The 21,812-nt window shown below is 37.8% G+C and overlaps 1 protein-coding gene across 2 annotated transcripts in view; it reads right to left on the reverse strand.

Moving 5' to 3' along the window:
• Nucleotides 1-1,056: 1,056 nt before the first annotated feature.
• Nucleotides 1,057-21,812, reverse strand: part of gfra2a (GDNF family receptor alpha 2a) — a 92,460-nt gene continuing 71,704 nt past the window's right edge. The window contains exons 7-9 of one of the 2 annotated variants that reach the window (XM_051904585.1): nt 16,275-16,414; nt 4,806-4,850; nt 1,057-3,790 (exon numbers count right to left, since the gene is read on the reverse strand). In XM_051904585.1, the coding sequence (XP_051760545.1) occupies nt 3,668-3,790; nt 4,806-4,850; nt 16,275-16,414 (308 nt within the window). In that variant the 3' untranslated portion in view covers nt 1,057-3,667. The remainder of the gene's footprint in view (nt 3,791-4,805; nt 4,851-16,274; nt 16,415-21,812) is intronic. The other variant, XM_051904586.1, reaches the window with a different exon arrangement.

Raw genomic sequence — 21,812 nt, forward strand, 5'->3', positions numbered from 1 at the left:
CCATCTAAAAGTGTTAATTATCTTGCTGGCAATGGAGGCCTCACTGAGCCATCGGATTTTATCAAAAATATCTTAATTTGTGTTCCAAAGATGAACGAAGGTCTTACGGGTGTTGAACGACATGAGGGTGAGTAATTAATGACAGAATTTTCATTTTTGGGTGAACTAACCCTTTAAAGATAAAACTGTAACTCACATGCCAAGCTTAAAAAAAACCTCTTATTCCAGCTTAATATGCAGAGACAAAAAGTATTGTACCTTCTCCAACGTCTTGCTCTGAGGTATTTTCAAAACATTGCTCTGTTTGTTTAGGTGACCTGCCCAACAACAGCTCAACCAATAGTGTGAGTTTGGAGTGGGGCTATGTGTTTGACTGACCAATGGAATAAAGAGGAAATGATTGGGATACCCATTTGTTAATAAAAACTTTTTCGCATGGTTCCTTGCACAATATGACCTCAAAACACTTTTACCATAGTGCATGATTTGTAAATGAATACATTTTGATGTTTGCATCACATAATCAGCTCCATATTTATGACTTTCCTGTATAGTAAACTTGCTCAGTAGCTCACCTGGTTGCACTTGTACGAGTCCTGTGAAACAAGATTCACAAAACTTAATAAAAGAGTTCAAAGACTTGTAGAAGCAAGCTGAAATGGCATTATTGCTTCAGCAATGCATTTTTATCTCACATTTGGTTTTGTTAACACTCTTGGTTAGGTTTAGTGTAGGGTTTCGTGTAGGTGGTACATTATTTTCAAACACAATAGAGCAATAACCTTTTAGCGCCACTCACTGAACATTTAATTTCCGAACTGCCGCGATATGTACAGCAACCAACATAAAAAGTTGCCAGATTCATGTTCATCTGTTTTGGATAAATCTGAACATGCTTTTAGAGCCACTCATTGGACAAGAAGCAATGTATCTCGCAGAGATGTCATCACATGTGCATTTTCCAGTGATCCTTGGTTGGTAAATCTATATCTTAAGGATCACATTTGCAACACACCTTTTATTTTTGTCCTCAACACATAACAAATATGGAAAGCATTAAAAATTGAAGTGGCTTTATTGATCAGGAAACAAGCACAGCATTAGCATATCTGGACCTCACAGCAGTCTACAAAGGGAGGTGACCCTTACATCAAAGCAGTGATGAGATGACGTAGAACTCTGCTAATTCCAGAGGTGATCAAATCACAATGGTTTATCAAAGTCATGTGACACAGCAAAAGCTCCATTGAATGTCTCTGTGAAGTGCTACTCTTTTTCATAGTTCATTCCTTTGCATCTGAAGCATACATTCGTCAAATGGTCTCTCCCTGATACCAAATCCCCTCCCCGCCTGACCATAGCTAAAAATCTTATACACAAACATACTGTACATGTAGGCTACACACACACACTCATCAATCACACACTTCTGTATCCACCAGTCATAACATTATCCAAACCCCAGTAGGCCTTTTTGATATACAGTACAGTATCAACACTGTTTTGGGGAATATGTGGCGGATGCTTTTCATCTCAGTTACACTGAGGTTCAGATTCACTTTGTCTTTTTGTTAAAAGGTTGTATGACAAAATGTGAACTGACACCATTCAGAAAATTTACATTGTGTTTTTTTTTTTTTAGATTTCATTCACCGCTACTTTTGTTCCCACCGAATATGACAGCACAGTTTTGAAAATAATTTCAAAGCAAGGATTGCGATGTCAGTGTCTGGTGACAGGATCATTTTTCTTATCATTTGAATTTGTTCTTGTTCTCACTCAACAATGACAAACCTGCCTTTTGACTTATTCGCGCCCTTAAAATATATATATATATACTTTTTTTTTTTTTTTCTCAAAAAGGCAGCATACTTCAAAAATATACTGTTTATATGTCTATATATTCCAGATGTTTCAACAAAAGTAAGTCTAGGAACATTCACACCAAATGAAAAAAGATTATTATTATTTTTTTAGCATCTGGTAAAATAGAGCTGATTATTACATCACTGCATCCTTTTAGAAACAATGTAATCTTAGAATACTCATAAAGCTTTTGGTACTAGAAAGTATTAAATCTATTAATGAAAAAAAATAAAATAAAATGCCTGTTGATGTTTTAATCTGTTTTGACAGATGGATCCCCACTGATACGACATATCTTTAATGTGTTTCCATTGCATTAGTGTCATATTTACATAAAGAATGTTCATATTTATTATTATTTTGCAATTGTACGTATATAAGAAGCCTAGGACACAATATATAATTTTTTTTTTTTTTTTTAGTTTTGAACTTTACATTTATATATATATATATATATATATATATATATATATATATCGATGTCTGTTTGTTCATAACTTCAGTGTTTGGAATGTTGATAAAAGAGTCATACATATCGAGTGCATTTACTGAACCTGTGAATTGGGGTGAGTACATTTTTAGAAACATTCTGAACATCAAAACTCGGCATCGACCTTCTCCACACAGCGACTAGAAAATAATGAGGAGGAAAAACAAAGAGTAAGGCCACATCAGAAATTGCACACAATGATTCACATGACGATGAATGTCCCAAAACGCTTGCCTTCTTTGTCAGGGTTTTTCTTGTTTATAACTCAATTTAACCAGAGACAGATTATACCATGACTATTAATGGTTAGTGGTATGAGCACCTCCAGGTTTTTCTCAGTCATGCAGTTCTTGTCACTCCCACTGCTCATCTAGAACTTTCTCTAGAGTCTCATCATCTTTCACTTAAAGACAACACATAATAATTAACAGCTGTACTTTTGGAAAGAAAAACATTCATATTCACAGACAAAATTATACATGTGTGGGCAGCCCATCGACATTGTGAACCCACACGGAAGCTGTTTGTTAAGATCTACTTCTCCTGTTGATCCACTGGTACGTTTTCATCAACTTCATCTCGACATTCCTTTTCTTTTTCAAATCTGTCAAACTAAGTACAGAATGTGACTAAGAGAGCTGTCGCCCGTGACATCCACCTCGCGCCGTGTCGACAGGGTACAGATTTAAACTTCAAACACTTCACGTTTAAAAGAACCACTGGAAAGTAATTACTCCTGTTCAACTGGTGGACAAAAGAAGGAAAAAAGACGGAACTGAAAAGGAATAATCACAATGAGAAAGCTAAAGCAGCTGTCAAAGAAGAGCGCTGCAAATCCAATAAATGGGCAGTGGGCCGGGATGGAGAATGCCTCTCAGAGATGGTGTAATACAGTGCCAGACAATGGGTAATTCAGGCCTGATGGGTGCTGCGAGACGCCCTTTTTATGGGCGGTGTGGGCGGCAGGAAGTAGTACAGAAGACTGGAAAGCTTTGTGCCTGGGTCTTTAATTGCAGGTCCACCAATCAGGCACCTAACATGTCTTCGACTTTGGAATCAAGCGGCTAAGTACGCAATATCTGTTTCTTGGCCGTTTGCTCATTCGCTATGCAACTTTCTCGTATGGCCATGGCAAAGATGCAGCAGTCTTTTCGATATGTGTATCTGTGTTCTTTCTGTTTGGTGTTTATTTGAAAGAAAGAAAGAAAGCTGCAGTAGAGGAGAGAGGCGTGAGTTTGGTCTGAAGATGATCATGAGGGGGTTTCCGTCAGCCTTGTCCTCACTGTGCTGGCTTTTGAAGCTTAGGTAGTTCTACATAGTGAGGTTTCCAAGAGCAAACAACAGACCGAGCATCAAAACATCAGTTAGGGCTTTTGTGCCTGGACTCGAATTTCTGTGGTCTTCTACTCTTGTGTTAGGTGGGCTTCCATGAACCTGTGAACAAATAAACAAAATAATATTAAATGGAATACCAGACATTGTTCAAACTGGTGAATTCCATGAAAATAAGTCCAGGTCACATTTTACCAAAACATACACAGGAAAAATAAATAAATATAAATGTATTATTTTTTTGTGTATGTTTTTTTGTTTCAATGCAATACATTCTTGTTATTATTATTAATATATTTTTTTGTGACTGACATTATTTTCATGATACTACAGTTGCATATAGTTGACAAATACTACCAAACATTTTATGTATTTATTATTATGTTCATTATTCAATAACTTTTATATAATATTATAGAATAACTCATTATTTTATATTATTTCACATTATTTTCAGTGGGGATTGCCATTTCATTCTCATTACAATTCAATTAATATATTACAATAATACAAATTATTATTATTATTATTATCTTTGTGACTAACATTATTGTCATGATACTACAGTTGCATATAGCTGATAAATACTATTATTAATATCATCATTAATACTATAATTATTTTCAATGGTCATTTGATTGTCATTCCATTTGATTGTCCTTTCATTCTCATTACAATTCCATTAATATATATTACAGTAATATAAATTATTATTATTTGTCATGAAAATAACGGCACAATGCATAAAATCCTAATGCTCCTTAAAATGGCTTCATTTGTGAAGATGAAAATATAAAATGTGCAAAATAAAATTTCTTATATCTTTCTCAGTTTTGGTGTATAATATGACCTGGACAAGTTCTTGACAGGATTTGTGAGATTTACCCAAACCCTCTAAAGCTTTTGCAGCACATGCTGGGTAAGTGACTGTACAAGGGATATGTCTAATCATAACATATTTACAATAAAGCCACAATGCATGCTCTAGTGCAATGGTGCTCTATCTCTGGACACACGATAGTCATCAAGCCTTTTTTCCCTCATGCACAAGCAAGAGATGCTTATAGATAATGCTTGAACTCACTGGCTTGGAAAGTTTCATCTCTGCACTTCTTACCTCATTTTGGCAGATGTAGTCTTTTACTGAATAGCAATCAAATTCCTGCAAGGAAAAAAGGTTATCCTTAAAATATGGAATTAAGTATAATATGATGGTGTCTTGTTTGAGAGATCTACTGTATCTGTCTGTAATGCATATCTATCGTATCTATCATCTGACAATTAATCATATGTGAAGTGCTCTGATACATCTTTCTTTTTTATCGTTTTTTTTTTTTTTTTTTTTTTTTTTGGGGGGGGGGTATCAATAATGTAACCAGTCTGACAAAAGAGTTCAAAGTGTTTCTAGATAGACAGGAGAAGTTTTAAGAACAACTTCCAAAATATATTTCCAAAGTGTGCATATTAACACATGCAAATAACACTGTAATCATCTAAGAGTGTGTGTGTGTGTGTGTGTGTGTGTGTGTGTGTGTGTGTGTGTGTGTGTGTGTTAGTTGCTGCTGTGATCAGGCTCTTCCATGGATCTGTAAAGGGTAATAAAGGGATTGATGAAGCTCTTGCAGAAGCATGATTTATCTGAATGACAGGGATATCAATCAAAATATGTCATTATGTCACTCAATTCTTAAGCCTGCACTCAAAGAGATGTCATTCTGCACAGTGCTGAAAAAAATAGAAGGAATATTGTTGTAACTAGCTGGTACTTGGACGTTTTGATTTGCTTAAAGGTGGTACCTGGCTTGAAAAGTTTGAGAACCACTGATTTATATGATTTCTTTCATTAATATGCTTAAAGGGTAGTTGGCCCCAATGAAAATTTGTTTTTTTACTCACCTTTATTTAATTTCAAACTAGTATACTGCAATTTTTATGAAATTTTTATGAGAATTTTTAGAATGTATAGGACAACCATAAATGTAATCAATATGATGAATAGTGGATGAATAATGACAATATAATTTAAGTGAACTATTCCCTTAATAATGACCTTCCAACATATAAATAAATAGAAAGATCCATTTTTTTTTTAACAAAAAGAGCACAACGCTGTAAAAAATGTTTTTTTTCTAAGTTGTAAATAAAACAAATATTTTTGGAGTATGTTTTACAATACTATTTCAGTCTTTTTACTTCAAAATTTCACGTTTAATTCAATGTATTACCATTTCTTTTTTTTTGTAATTATTTGTGAAATTTACTAGCAATTTCTGTATTTTTTCAGTGCTTTTCACTGAGACCTAGAAATTTGACATTTACATGTCCTGCAACTGTGGTAAAAGTTCTGTTAAATAAACTAGTATAATATACACCGATCAGGCATAACATAATGACCACCTCCATAATATTGTGTTGGTCCCCCTTTTGCTGCCAAAACAGCCCTGACCCGTCGAGGTATGGACTCCACTAGACCCCTGAAGGTGTGCTGTGGTATCTGGCACCAAGATGTTAGCAGCAGATCCTTTAAGTCCTGTAAGTTGCAAGGTGGTGCCGTCATGGATCGGACTTGTTTGTTCAGCACATCACACAGATGCTCAATTGGATTGAGATCTTGGGAATTTGGAGGCCAAGTCAACACCTCAAACTCATTGTGCTCCTCAAACCATTCCTGAACCATTTTTGCTTTGTGGCAGGGTGCATTATCCTGCTGAAAGAGGCCATAGCCACCAGGGAATACAGTTTCCATGAAAGGGTGTACATTAGGGCTGTGAATCTTTGGGTATACAGCGAATCGATTCGATTCACGATTCATGGGTGTTCGATTCGATTCAAGGACGATTTTTGCAGAATCAGAACGATTCGATTCGAGACGATTCACATTAAAATTCGATGCGATTTGATTAATTCAATTCGATTCTCCATTTTAATCTGCATTCATAGGGTTATTGAAATGCTTCTCCCAATGTGTCTTAGTCAGGATGAGAATTACACAGTGACCTTCAGGTGGTTAGAGTGGGGGCAAAAAAAAAAAAAACAACAACAAAAAAAACCTTTTGTCCATTATTAATGTTAGTTCATGTTAGTTCTTAATGATGCTACATAACTTTATTTTAATAGCCTATAAAAATTGGCATTTGTGGAAATTTACAAAAAATTTTAAAAGGCTTTAAAAGTGATGTTAGGCCTAGTTCATGTTAACTATAGTGTAGGATAGTGTTAATGGCTACACAACCTTATTAAAGTGTTCCAGGTACATTAAACATACTACTGTAATGCTTACATGGAGAGACTACCTTAGAATATCATGCACTTTTCCAAATAATCCTAATCTAGCTTTTCTTCACGGAATAGTAAAGAAAAGCCCTCTTTGTCCTCTTTATACGCAACATTTCCCTTATGATGATTCTGAAAGAGAACACACCGGTTGTCTACTGTTGCTATACGCAACTTTAATGCGCATCTGACTGATAGATAAACCGCGCGCTCTTATTTCAGTGTTGTTAATGTTGTAGTTACTTCAGCAGTTTCCTTTGTACATTCAGTTTAGGTTCATAATTTCATTTATCATTCATTGGAACTGTGCGTATGCATTTAGACACATTATGTGTTTGGTCCGTCCATGCAATAAATGCACGTCCTTGAATAAGCGGGGTTTTAACGTTACTTCAACTGCTCAGGTAAAGTCAATGGTAGGACCCATTTCTGTAAAACTTGAGTATTTTATCTTATAGAAAATAACGGTGATGTTTCCACACAATAAAAAGCGTTTTATTGCAACAGTAGTGACCACGCATGTCTGTGAAGGAGAGCGCACAACGTCTCCCATCAATTCGCGCATGTAGTAATTTAATGTTTATATATTTTAAAGCACTGAATCACTATAGAATCGCGATTAATCCGATTCTTAACATTTTACATCGATTATCGACCGAAATAAACAATTCATGATTCAAAAAACATGTTTCAAGATCGATGCATATGCATCGTCAGGATTTGTAATCGATGCAACGAGAAAACGAGTGAATTGTTACACCCCTAGTGTACATGGTCTGCAACAGTGCTTAGGTAGGTGGTACGTGTCAAAGTAACATCCACATGGATGGCAGGACCCAAAGTTTCCCAGCAGAACGTTGCCCAAAGCATCACACTGCCTCCACCGGTTTGCCTTCTTCCATAGTGCATCCTGGTGCCATGTGTTCCCCAGGTAAGCAACACATACACACCCGGCCATCCACGTGATGTAAAAGAAAACGTGATTCATCAGACCAGGCCATCTTCTTTCATTACTTAATGGTCCAGTTCTGATGCTCTCGTGCCCACTGTTGGCACTTTCAGCGGTGGACAGGGGTCAGCATGGGCACTCTGACTGGTCTGCAGCTATGCAGCCCCATATGCTACAAACTGTGATGCACTGTGTATTCTGACACCTTTCTATCAGAACCAGCATTAACTTCTTGAGCAATTTGAGCTACAGTAGCTCATCTGTTGGATCGGATCACACGGGCCAGCCTTTGCTCCCCACGTGCATCAATGAACCTTGGCCGCCCATGACCCTGTCGCCAGTTCACCGCTGTTCCTTCCTTGGACCACTTTTGATAGATACTAACCACTGCAGACCGGGAACACCCCACAAGAGCTGCAGTTTTGGAGATGCTCTGACCCAGTCATCTAACCATCATAATTTGGCCCTTGTCAAACTCGCTCAAATCCTTACGCTTGCCCATTTTTCCTGCTTCTAACACATCAACTTTGAGGACAAAATGTTCAATTGCTACCTAAGATATCCCACCCACTAACAGGCGCCGTGATGAAGAGATAATCAGTGTTATTCACTTCACCTGTCAGTGGTCATAATGTTATACTTGATCGGTGTAGACAGATATACTGTATTGTCCCATTCCACTCATCTTGTTTTATTTTAAGCCACCGCTTTTGGCCATCTTCTTTTAATTGTCTGAATTCTCATAGGCCTTGTACTTCTGAAGGTCTTTGCAAGGAGGTGCAAATCATTCCCTTCCTATTCACTCATATAACCATACATTTATTCCTGCATCGTTGTAAAATTCTGTTCCCCAAACAAGGTCATCAAAGCTTGTTTGTCAAGACGTCGACGCGGTATTGTTTATGACAAAGAAGGATGGAATTGAACTAGTGCACTCGCACAGACACAGGCTCGCCCTAATCCAATAAATCTGTTTTCAATTATGTTAGAATAAAGACTGAGACCTTTCAGCCGGGCCTGGAGTACATCCGCATGGCCAGGTTGGCATTTGCAATAAGACCACTGAGGCTTAGAGGAGATGTAATCATCTCCCGACACCTTCAAGATAGGACAGAAGTATAGCGCGTGGACAATGACGAAGCTCGGTCTCGGTGTTGAATTGTTTTTAGAGATATCAAGAGCACCTCAGTGATTTGTAATTAAAATCGCATTCTTGCAGCAACATCCTGCATATGTTTGCCTTTCACCAAGCTGTTGGTTTAATCAGGTGCTGTAGTCCTAAAAACCGAACGGCCACATGACACATACAATGGCCAGGAGGCAGAGACTGTATCCCATAGGGATTTAGTGCCTCAATTTGTGCTGCTCCCTTAGTCAGCCTTCTCTCCACACAATGCTATTTACCCAAGACTCAATCGATCTTAATCTCCCCTCCTCTGATTAAAAAGGTAGAGCATGAAGCACTATTAGAATGAGTGATTTTAAGATGTTTTGAAAGTAAGTGTATTATTTGAACTGTTAAAGTACGTGTGGAATTTCAGTGCGAAACCCCTGCTTCTTATTCATGAACAACCTGTTACCAGTTTCAGCAAGTGTGATAATTGCTGTGTGATTACTTTAATTAGGCCATTTTAATTCTTTTCAATATAGACACGCCTTTTTCTATGTATAAATTAGCCTTGCTACAAAATGTGCCATATTTAATTAGCATTGAGCTATTGTGTTTGTATAGATATTCTACTGATAATGGCAGTAATTTGTCAAATGATGTTTTCATGATGGAGTTATAACCACACATAAAGTATGTGCAGACACTTGGTATAGTTGAGGGATTTTTCAGTATTCTAAAGAGCCAATTCAGTGCATGACGTTTCAATGAATCCATTTAAAACACTGATTCCTTGGTAACACTTACTGTAGGTAGACTACAATAAGGTTCCATTTGTTAACATTCGTTAACTACATTAGTTAATATGAACTAACAATAAAAAAAAATACTTCTAAAGCATTTATTGGCTCAGTGAGGCCTCCATTGCCAGCAAGATCATTTCCTTTTTCAATGGCCAGAAAGGTACTAAAAACAGTTCATGCGAGTACAGTGGTTCAACCTTAATATTATAAAGCGACAAGAATACTTTTTGTGCGCCAAAAAAGCTAAACAAAATAATGACTTGAATGATATCTAGTGATGGGCGATTTCAAAACACTGCTTCATGAAGCTTTGAAGCTTTACGAATCTTTTGTTTTGAATCAGCGGTTCAGAGCGCCAAAATCACGTGATTTCAGTAATCGAGGCTTCATTTCGAAGTGTTTCTAAATTTCAGTAGTTCACGTGACTTTTGCAGTTTGATATGCGCTCCGAACCACTGATTCGAAAAGATTCGCAAAGCTTCGAAGCTTCATGAAGCAGTGTTTTGAAATCGCCCATCACTAGATATTGTTGAATAAAGTCGTTTTTTTTTTTTTTTTTTTTTTTTTTTGGTGCACAAAAAGTATTCTTGTCGCTTTATAATATTAAGGTTGAGCCACTGTAGTCACATGAACTGTTTTAAATATGTCTTTAGTAGCTGTCTGGGCATTGAAAAAGGAAATGATCTTGCTGGCAATGGAGGCCTCACTGAGCCATCGGATTTTATCAAAAATAAAAGTAGGTGTACAGTAGGTGAATACTGTTGTTTATTAATATGCATTGCTAGATTGTTTCATGCTAGTTAAAATGATTTTATATAATTCTTCCTTGAGTTAATTTAGCAAAAAACAGTGTTGAAAATTATTTAACTTATTTAATTTTATTTATTCCTCACGGAGTTAATTTTGTGAAAAAGTGTGAATTTTATTTTAAAAATGTTTTTAATTTAATTTATTTCAACATTAAAAAAAAAAAAAAAAGTGTGTAAAACATGTTGATTATTTTATTTCATATCACTCAGAACTGGCTTGCAAGATTTCAAGACAAGGAATTGTGCCATGCCGATTGTGTTCAGCACAGAGGTGTTTTTGCTGTGTTTTGCACCATTGCCTGATTTGCATAATTCATTAAGCGAATAGGGTGCTAAAACAACCAGTGCAAATAAACAACACTATTGGTAGTTGCAATTCAATTCTAGTGAATTCACCCCATTATGTTTATATCTTCCTGTTCATGCCCATAGCCACAAATGCACAATTCAGTTAAAAGTGAGTTTCGAGTGAAGGAAATATAACTACAGTTACCAATATCTAATTATTTATCTGTTTTTGTCTATGGTATGCCTCTTTCATTTGTTTTATGTGTCATTTCACCTGATGTATGAATGTAGTGATTGTGTTGAATTAGCGTTAGCTCATGCAGTGAACTTCCAGCGTCTCCTGTGTAAACATGCATAATTAGATGCAGGCTTAGGCAAAAACCATAACCGCCAGAACTGCAGCTGGCAAAGAGGGCGAGCGAGAGAGCGAGACAGACAGAGCGAGCGAGAGACGGAAGAAGGGACAGAAATTGTGTGTTGACAGGCGGGGATGTTGTGGGGGTGAGAGAAACAGAGGACAGTGACTAAAAGCCAATTAATTAGCGAGAGCGGTGATGTGTGTCAGCTGCCTGTTGACATCAGCCCAGATCTCTGTTCACAGCTCTGCTAATGCCCCCTCTCTCCCCTTTGCTTTTCAACATCTCCCTCCATTTTTCTTCCACTCATTCACATCACATCTCTTTGCATTAGAACTCTCACACTTGCCCTGATTGTTCACACAGGAACAGACAGAAAGACACCAATGTGTAGTCTTGCACTGCTACATACAACCCTCTTCAAACAAACACACAAACACTTGCAAAATCATTCATGACTTTTATCTTTGTAAGAACAAGCCCTGCTTCACATAAAACCGTACGTAGGTACACAGATCAGCAGGCCAATAACAATGGAAAACAACACTCACAAGACATTTTGTACATTGAAATTAAAGGTGTTGGATTTCCTTGTAAACAATTTTCACTCACAGTTGCTAGTACATTTCACAAATAATTACAAAGAACTGGCAAGTAACACATTGAATTAAATGTGAAATGTTGATGTATAAAGACTGTAAAACACACTTCAATAATCTTTTTTACTGTGCAATTTGACGCATTTTATAGCAAAGCAGAACATTCAGCTGGAATTAGCATTAGCTCATGCAGTAGGGCGAGGCTAGATTTCATCCATCAAGATTTGATCATGAAAAGTCTTTTTTTTTTTTCTTCTTTTTTTTTTTTTTTATATTACTGGAATATATTATTACCACCTGCAGCCTTGGTTACATCAACATAAAAGTTGTTTCAGAATCTAATTTTGTTTAAGCATTAACACATTAACATAAGGGGTGCGCAGAGAGATCGGTCACCATTTTAATTGTCTGATATTCTAAAGATATTCTAATCGATATTCTGATATTCATTATTAAAACATTTTCTTATTAAAGGAAGAAATGGCAACCTCCACATCTGCTCTCAAAAAAAAAAACTTTCATTGTTGTTAGTTTCACTCAAACCATCCTTGTTCACATTACTTAAAAACTCATGTAACTACATTAACTCAATTTAACTTAGTTGTTTCTACTAAAAATGAGTATTGTCAGCTTTACTTAATAAGTGTTTGTTCAGTCAACTTAACAGTGAAACGCACAAATTAATGTTGACATAACTAACTGGGCAGTGGATCCGTAGTTCCCAGCATGCTTCGCAAGCGACTGCATTAGGAGACTAAATTTAGGGATTAAAGTGTTATTTTATGTGTTTTTCAGTAAAGGGAAAGATGTTGTTAGTTTATGTTAGTGTTTAATATTCAGTTATGATGGACATTTAGGGCCCTATTTTAACAATGTAAGCACATGGTCTAAAGCGCACGGCGCAAGTGCACTTAGGGCATGTCTGAATCCACTTTTGCTACTTTAAGGATGGGAAAAATGGTCGGCGTGCCCGACGCATGGTCTAAAAGGGTTGTCCCTATTCTCTTAATGAGTAATGGGTGTGTTTTGGGCGTAATGTGCAATAAACCAATCAGAGTCTCATCTCTTTTTCCCTTTAAAAGCCAGTTGCGCTTGCACCATGGCGAATTTGCTATTTACATGGCAGAATCTGCAAGCGGAAAAACTGAACGCTTCTCTAGAAAACACTGTGTATCAGTGGAAAAAGCGTAGCAGTCAATTTGGATCATCTGCACCTCGTAAGCCAATCATAAAGTGGTCCGACGTCAGTAACCGGTTGAGGATTCCATCCTTTGGGGAAATGAACTGGTGTACATTGGGAAAACAAATTTGTTTATGTGAATAAGTTCAAACTGTCTGTTTCAAATTGATTCAAAGTTACTGATTCCTTTGTGCCATTGGGCATTTTTACAAATAAAATGTTTTAGCAAAAATATAATTATGCGAATATTGCTGTTTATTAGCATGTATCGTTAGATTGGTGCATATAAATGAAAGTTATTAAATGTAATTCTTCCTTGTGTTCATTTAGGTTAAACATGCTTTGATTATTACTAATATTCTATTCTTCTGTTCTATTCTTTTGTAGCAGTAGAAACAGTATGAATAACTTGATGAATATCTGATCATTCATACCAATGGAGCACTAAAGAGGATTTATAGTGCTGGGTGAATAAAATCATTCCCTCAGTTGTGCCCATGAGCTAGACATGTCACTTCTACATGTAGATTCTGTAAAGGAACATCCTTTCTGCCTCAGGCAAACTTTAAGTGCTATTGGACCTGCTAGATAGAGCAAAGCGCTCCTTTTGAATTTCACCTCCAAAAATCACTGTGATGCCAAACCCTGCCTGGAATTAAAACACGGTAAACAGAGCGAGACTTTGCCCATTTTCTCTCTACCTGTCAGAATGAGAAAAATGGCCCATGGCAAACTATTCATCTTTCATTTGAGTGGGACCAGAAGAAAAATATAAGTTTCAGCAATGGGGTGAATCTGCGATGCGCATCTGACACGTTTTTGAATTGCTGGAGAATGGTAAAGTTTGACAATGTTTCCCCTCAGGCAGTCCTCTAATTATAAACTTCCTGCTTGGGTAATGCACTAATTATCATTTTTACAATAAATTAAACATTGCTCTACTGGCCCAGCACGTACAGTCGCAAACACACACACACACACAAACACATCATGCAGTGTAAATAGTGACATGCAGTTTTGTGGCTCCTCTGGGAAATTGTGTGGACACATTTTTCTGTCTTGTCTATTTGTGCTGTTTTCAGAGGCACACTGAATCATTTTACATTTTCAACTTTAATATGTTAATTACGGGAGCTCTGGAGAGTATTTTACTCAGGTGAAAAACTCTGCAAAGATTTGTGTTTTTCTGTGTGTGTGTGTGTTTGTGTGTGTGTGTGTTTGTATGCAATTAACCAAACAAAGGTACAAATGTCAACTAATTTATATCTTGTCAGTTGTTTATTCTACAGCTGTTCACAGCTTGACTATCATCAACTAGTCCAATCAATGCTAATTAAATGCAAAGTGGCAGTTAGCATACAATATTCCTATGTGTAAATAGGATGCCATGTTTTGTTTTGTTTTTTTCTTCACTAAAGCATGTATAACTGAAATACATGAGTATTGATGTTCTGTGAATGCAGCTTTGTTAGTGCTGAGACCTAAATATTTACTAAGCAACATGTTCAGTATTTTAATTCATTCACACAGCTGCTTCTTTCACTTTCTGCATCAATGACTAAGACACATCCATAGGCTTACCCTTGTGAAAAAGAAGTACACTTCTTTTAAATTGACTATACTTAAGTGCGAACTTGATGAAATGTTTTCGAAAACTTAATTGCATGTTAATTGCCATTAACTAAAATGTATTATAGTTTAAATGTATATTAAATGCAATTATCTAAAATATAGAGTGACCCACTTGAGTAGGACTTAAAGGAACACTCCACTTATTTTGAAAATAGGCTCATTTTCCAACTCCCCTAGAGTTAAACAGTTGAGTTTTACCGTTTTCGAATCCATTCAGCCGATCTCCGGGTCTGGCGGTATCACTTTTAGCATAGCTTAGCATAGTTCATTGAATCTGATTAGACCGTTAGCATCTCGCTCAAAAATGACCAAAGAGTTTTGATATTTTTCCTATTTAAAACTTGACTCTTCTGTAGTTACATCGTGTACTAAGACCGACGGAAAATGAAAAGTTGTGATTTTCTAGGCCGATATGGCTAGGAACTATACTCTCATTCCGGCGTAATAATCAAGGAACTTTGCTGCCGTACCATGGGTGCAGCAGGCGCAATGATATTGCGCAGCGTCTCTCACAAATGTCTCCATGGTTGCAAGGCATGCTCCCTGTGCAAACAAGGGGTCACCGGCGCTGCGTAATATCATTGCGCCTGCTGCACCCATGGCACGGCAGCAAAGTTCCTTGATTATTACGCCGGAATGAGAGTATAGTTCCTAGCCATATCGGCCTAGAAAATCACAACTTTTCATTTTCCGTCGGTCTTAGTACACAATGTAACTACAGAAGAGTCAAGTTTTAAATAGGAAAAATATCGAAACTCTTTGGTCATTTTTGAGCGAGGTGCTAACGGTCTAATCAGATTCAATGAACTATGCTAAGCTATGCTAAAAGTGGTACCGCCAGACCCGGAGATCGGCTGAATGGATTCGAAAATGGTAAAACTCAACTGTTTAACTCTAGGGGAGTTGGAAAATGAGCCTATTTTCAAAAAAAGTGGAGTGTTCCTTTAAGTGCATCTTTATACGTAATTTCATAATAAATTCTATTGTCTTTAAAAATAAGGTAAAAGTGTACTGTATGTACTAGCAAACATTTATGTTAAACTAAAATATACTTTAATGTCATTTCTATTGAAATTTAAATGTTATGAAATTATATATTGTTATGAAGTTCAGTACATTTAAAATATATTAACTTTTAAATATACTATTGAATAACACTACAGTTAAAAGTATTTTACACATGCTTTAGTATATTAGTCAACACATCAAATAAGTGTACTTCTTTAAAGCATCGCAAAAGATTAGTAAAACAATTTAAAATGTACTTTAAAGTAAAGCTTTTAATTTGACATTATTACAAAGTGGACTTAAGTGTGTTAAGAAACAGAAAGTGTACTCTCTTTAAGTACACTTAAGTGGCCTTTTATTTAATTCATATTATATTATATTATATTATATTATTATCTGCAAGTACAGTTTTTTTTTTAAATATGCTTGTAAGATGCAACAGTAACAGACTACACAGAGTAACTGGTTAAAATAAATTAGAAAAACAATATAAAATAAGTACATTGCAGTGAAATTACCTGTAATAAGATGCATTATACAAGGCTAAAACTTCCCCATAAACCCCATAAAATTTGACTTACGTTTAAAAGCTCCTCCCCAGGATCCATGGTTGTTTTAGGGACATTGGCAGTGGGCTCAAGATCTGGTTTCACTGAGCCTGTAGTAGGCTGAGGATCAGGCTTGGGTAGCGACCCATAGCCAAAGGCCTGGATGGCATTTCCTGCAGGAAAAGAAAAACAAGAAAACATAGGTTCAAAGCACATTTTTATAAGAGAATGTTTCCGTAGGAAGTCAAAAAGTCAGAGAGACTTTAAATCGCCAGATCCCTTGAGGAGAAAATTAATGTGTCTTCCTTCCAAGTTTGTGAGGAATGAGGCATTAGTGTATCTGGGGGTCAGCAGTTCAGCTAAATGCTAATTCTGCAATGCTTGCAGATTTTGGATCAGTTAATTGCTAGAAAAACAAACCAGAACACACATCCACTCACCACACACAGGCTGTCTCACAATTTAGTAAGCTGACTTGCTGTCTAATGCCTTTATGCATGGACTCAAAACACTCTTAATTGGCAACAACTTCACTTACAGTACCTACACCATTAGAATAATGCTGCTTATGTGAAACGGACAGGAGATTTGTCTCACAATTAATTTCAAAAAGAGTTTGCTAACATCAAACATCAGGACACAAATACTGTTTACAGTTTATTACTTTTCGGTATGTATATTTATAGCATTTCAGTCAGTCCAAAAAAAAAAAAAGGATATATGTGATGCTGCCTTACAATTCACTCAAAATTAGATATTTTTGGAACAGCCCTCACATCGGAAGTGTGCCTAGAAAAACACATTCTACGAAAGCAGCTCGCTAGTTTTGGTAACAAAGCCACGATTTACATGCAATCCATGCAAATTATACTGTATCCTTGCTTGTTTTGACTTGAAAAATCTCTCTCAGCCTATCTCACAGTGGGACATCGGATGAAATGTCTCCTGTGCTAATGCCTGAAGCTCTGTAGCTTATTATCTTATGTTTTCGTTTCTGCTCTGTTATTTCTTTCTCTCACTGGAAGATATTCCTGCCAAGCAGTCAAATTTTTTTTTTTTTTTTTTTTGGAATTTCTTCATTTTAGATTCTCTTTTATTTGCCTCCTAATTGTATCTCTGATAATGCATTTTTTATAGCCATTGATAAACAAAGTCTGTTGAGGGATTGTAAAGTTCATCTTTTTTAACAAATCAAAGTAAAAGAACCAGTGTTTGTTCTATCTTTTTTACTGTATTTCTTTTCTTTACCAAAAATCCTTTCTCACAGAACCAACTAGACTTGTCAAACAAGAATAATCCATCTGTCTGTCTGTCCTCTCTCTCTTCTCATCTCTCAAATACACATGTATGTCTCCAGATAGTCAGAGCAACAGAATAATATTAACACCATTTCCCAAATGCTGGCCTTTTCTTGTCAGCAGGAAACCACTTCAGTGTAATCTATTGGTATTTTCCTTGAGCAAAACCCAGACAAAGAATCACTTGCTAGCATAGAAACAAGATGTTTTCGCCAACAGCTATGAACTATGATTTGCTACATGCTATTGCTAGTCAGTAACCTGTACAAGTTGTAGATATGTGTGTGGATGATTCTTATTCTAAAGAGCATTTGATTGGACAAAATTTGATGGGCCATGAGTGCAGATTCAGTAATTAAATTTTTGGCCCATTTTTCATGAAAAGAAAGACTGTAAAATTGAAATGTGCATATCTGCTAAAGGTTAATTTAGTAACTGGTTCAGAATAAACTAGCATATACAGTGGGTACAGAAAGTATTCAGACCTGCTTAAATTTTTCACTCTTTGTTATATTGCAGCCATTTGCTAAAATCATTTAAGTTCATTTTTTTTTCCTCATTAATGTACACACAGCACCCCATATTGACAGAAAAACACAGAATTGTTGACATTTTTGCAGATTTATTAAAAAAGAAAAACTGAAATATCACATTGTCCTAAGTATTCAGACCCTTTGCTCAGTATTTAGTAGAAGCACCCTTTTGATCTAATACAGCCATGAGTCTTTTTGGGAAAGATGCAACAAGTTTTTCACACCTGGATTTGGGGATCCTCTGCCATTCCTCCTTGCAGATCCTCTCCAGTTCTGTCAGGTTGGATGGTAAACGTTGGTGGACAGCCATTTTTAGGTCTCTCCAGAGATGCTCAATTGGGTTTAAGTCAGGGCTCTGGCTGGGCCATTCAAGAACAGTCACGGAGTTGTTGTGAAGCCACTCCTTCATTATTTTAGCTGTGTGCTTAGGGTCATTGTCTTGTTGGAAGGTAAACCTTCGGCCCAGTCTGAGGTCCTGAGCACTCTGGAGAAGGTTTTCGTCCAGGATATCCCTGTACTTGGCCGCATTCATCTTTTCCTCGATTGCAACCAGTTGTCCTGTCCCTGCAGCTGAAAAACACCCTCACAGCATGATGCTGCCACCACCATGCTTCAGTGTTGGGACTGTATTGGACAGGTGATGAGCAGTGCCTGGTTTTCTCCACACATACCGCTTAAAATTAAGGCCAAAAAGTTCTATCTTGGTCTCATCAGACCTGAGAATCTTATTTCTCACCATCTTTAGCAACCTCCATGCAGGCTTTCATGTGTCTTGCACTGAGGAGAGGCTTCCGTCGGGCCACTCTGCCATAAAGCCCCGACTGGTGGAGGGCTGCAGTGATGGTTGGCTTTCTATAACTTTCTCCCATCTCCCGACTGCATCTCTGGAGCTCAGCCACAGTGATCTTTGGGTTCTTCTTTACCTCTCTCACCAAGGCTCTTCTCCCCCAATAGCTCAGTTTGGCCAGACGGCCAGCTCTGGGAAGGGTTCTGGTCGTCCCAAACGTCTTCCATTTAAGGATTATGGAGGCCACTGTGCTCTTAGGAACCTTAAGTGCAGCAGAAATTTTTTGTAACCTTGGCCAGATCTGTGCCTTACCACAATTCTGTCTCTGAGCTCTTCAGGCAGTTCCTTTGACCTCATGATTCTCATTTGCTCTGACATGCACTGTGAGCTGTAAGGTCTTATATAGACAGGTGTGTGGCTTTCCTAATCAAGTCCAATCAGTATAATCAAACACAGCTGGACTCAAATGAAGGTGTAGAACCATCTCAAGGATGATCAGAAGAAATGGACAGCACCTGAGTTAAATATATGAGTGTCACAGCAAAGGGTCTGAATACTTAGGACCATGTGATATTTCAGTTTTTCTTTTTTAATAAATCTGCAAAAATGTCAACAATTCTGTGTTTTTTCTGTCAATATGGGGTGCTGTGTGTACATTAATGAGGAAAAAAAATGAACTTAAATGATTTTAGCAAATGGCTGCAATATAACAAAGAGTGAAAAATTTAAGGGGGTCTGAATACTTTCCGTACCCACTGTATATTGTCTCAAGGCTAAAAGTGCAGTCACATTAGAGAAATTTCACGGATTATTGTCTATTGTCAATAGTGTATCATTGTATGAAGCACAACTCATACAGAAGCAAACCAAGCAGCAGCTCAAACCTAGAAGCTTTCTGTTGGTAAACGTGGTCACCAATTTTAACCTGTTGCAAAATCCATGTGGTGAAATCTTTTGCCCTCATACGAAATTCCCAGTTGCATGCAATCTTATTGAAATGGCTGGATTTCGCCTGTGAAAATTTGTTGAACCACATTATTCATAATATGCACTGCATCCCAAATCACATACTGCATAGTAGATACTACATTTGGTTTTAAACTTACTTCACAACCATTAAAAAAAGTTCTATATAGTATGAATATGGGTAACTCTCATTTTATTATAAATGATTTATCCATGCATATCATTATTTTTTTTAAATCCATGTGCCCTCATAATCTTTAATTAAAATAACTTCCCCTCCCTCTTACAGTGACATCTCTTTTCTTCTCTGATGACGTGTTTACTGGCACGAGGGAGGGGTAGCCTGTAAGTCACATGAATTACAGCAATAGCAAACCACAATAGCCCGGAACACACCAAGCTGATGCCGACGAACTAGTGGCAATGAAAGCATACTGCGGGGTTGGCTCACGTCGGCAGCATCTGGGTCCAAAGTTGCCCTGACACACCAAACCGACGCTCGACACCAGCTGGCCAAGTAATACGTCCGTTCTGCGCCTGTGTAAGAAGAAATGCCTTTCCATACCAGCAGGTGGCAGTAGCTGAACAGCCAATCAGAATGATCAGATGGCCGACGAGCTCCGACACCGATTCAACACGTCGAATCGGCCGAAAAAAGCTGACGAGGACCAACTTCAGCCAATGGTGTGGAAAACACTGAGAAAACTTAGTCGGCTGACGAACAAAAACTGCCTGACGGCCGACCGTCAGCTTGGTGTGTTCCGGGCTAATGATCCAACAATCCAATCATTCTTTTCTTCTTCCTCGAGTAGCCGTTTTCTTTGGATATACACCAGTGAGCCAAAACATTATGACTACCTGCCTAAATGCTGTTGGTCTTCTGCCAAAACAGTGCCGACCCACCGAAGCATGGACTCTATAAGACCCCTGAAGGTGTCCTGTGGTATTTGGCACCAAGACGTTAACAGCAGATCCTTCAAGACCTGTAGGTTACGAGGTGGAGCCGCCATGGATCAAACTTGTTGGTCCAGCACAACCCACAGATGCTCAATTGGATCTGGTGAATCTGGAGGCCAGGGCAATACCTTCAACTCTTCATCATGTTCCTCAAACCATTCCTGAACAATGTGTGCAGTTTGGCAGGGTGCATTATTCTACCGAAAGAGGCCACTTCCACCAGGGAACACCATTGTTATGAAGGGGTGTACCTTGTCTGCAACATTTTTTAGGTAGGTGGCACATGTAAAAATTACAGTACATCCGCATAAATGGCCGGACGCAGTGTTCCCAGCAGAACAATGCCCAGAGCATCACACTTCCTCCACCAGCTTGTCGTCGTTCCACAGTGAATCCTGGTGCCATCACTTCCCTAGTAGTCGGCACACACGTACACAACCGTCCACATGAAGTAAAAGAAAACTCATCAGACCAGGTGAAATTCTTCCAATGCTCCAGACCAGTTCCTATGCTTGCGCACATTCGATGGTGGACAGGGGTCATCATAGGCACTCTAATTGGTCTGTGATTACGCAGCCCCATACGCAGCAGAGTGCAATGCACTGTGTGTTGTGACACATTCCTCCTATAAACATCATTAAAATTTTGTGACTTGTCCCAGACCTCCTTTTGGCCCGGACCACATGGATAGCCTTCATTGCCTTTGTGCATTGATGAGCCTTGGGCGCCCAACATCCTGTCGCTGGTTTTTAATTTGTCCCTTGGACCTCTGCTAGAAAATTCTCACCACTGCTGACTGGGAGCAACCCACAAGCCTTGCCGCTTCAGACATACTCTGACCCAGTTGCCTTGCCATATCAATCTTTATTCCTGCCCATTTCTCCTGCATCCAACACGTTGATTATGAGAACTGATTGCTTACCATCTAATCTACCCAAACCTTAACATATGGCCCTGTTAGGAGATGATCAATGATATTCGCTTCACCTGTGACTAATCATGATGTTTTGACTCTTCAGTGTGCATCACC

The sequence above is a fragment of the Ctenopharyngodon idella genome, chromosome 8 (assembly GCF_019924925.1).
Source record: "Ctenopharyngodon idella isolate HZGC_01 chromosome 8, HZGC01, whole genome shotgun sequence".
In the NCBI taxonomy this organism is placed as follows: Eukaryota; Metazoa; Chordata; class Actinopteri; order Cypriniformes; family Xenocyprididae; genus Ctenopharyngodon; species Ctenopharyngodon idella.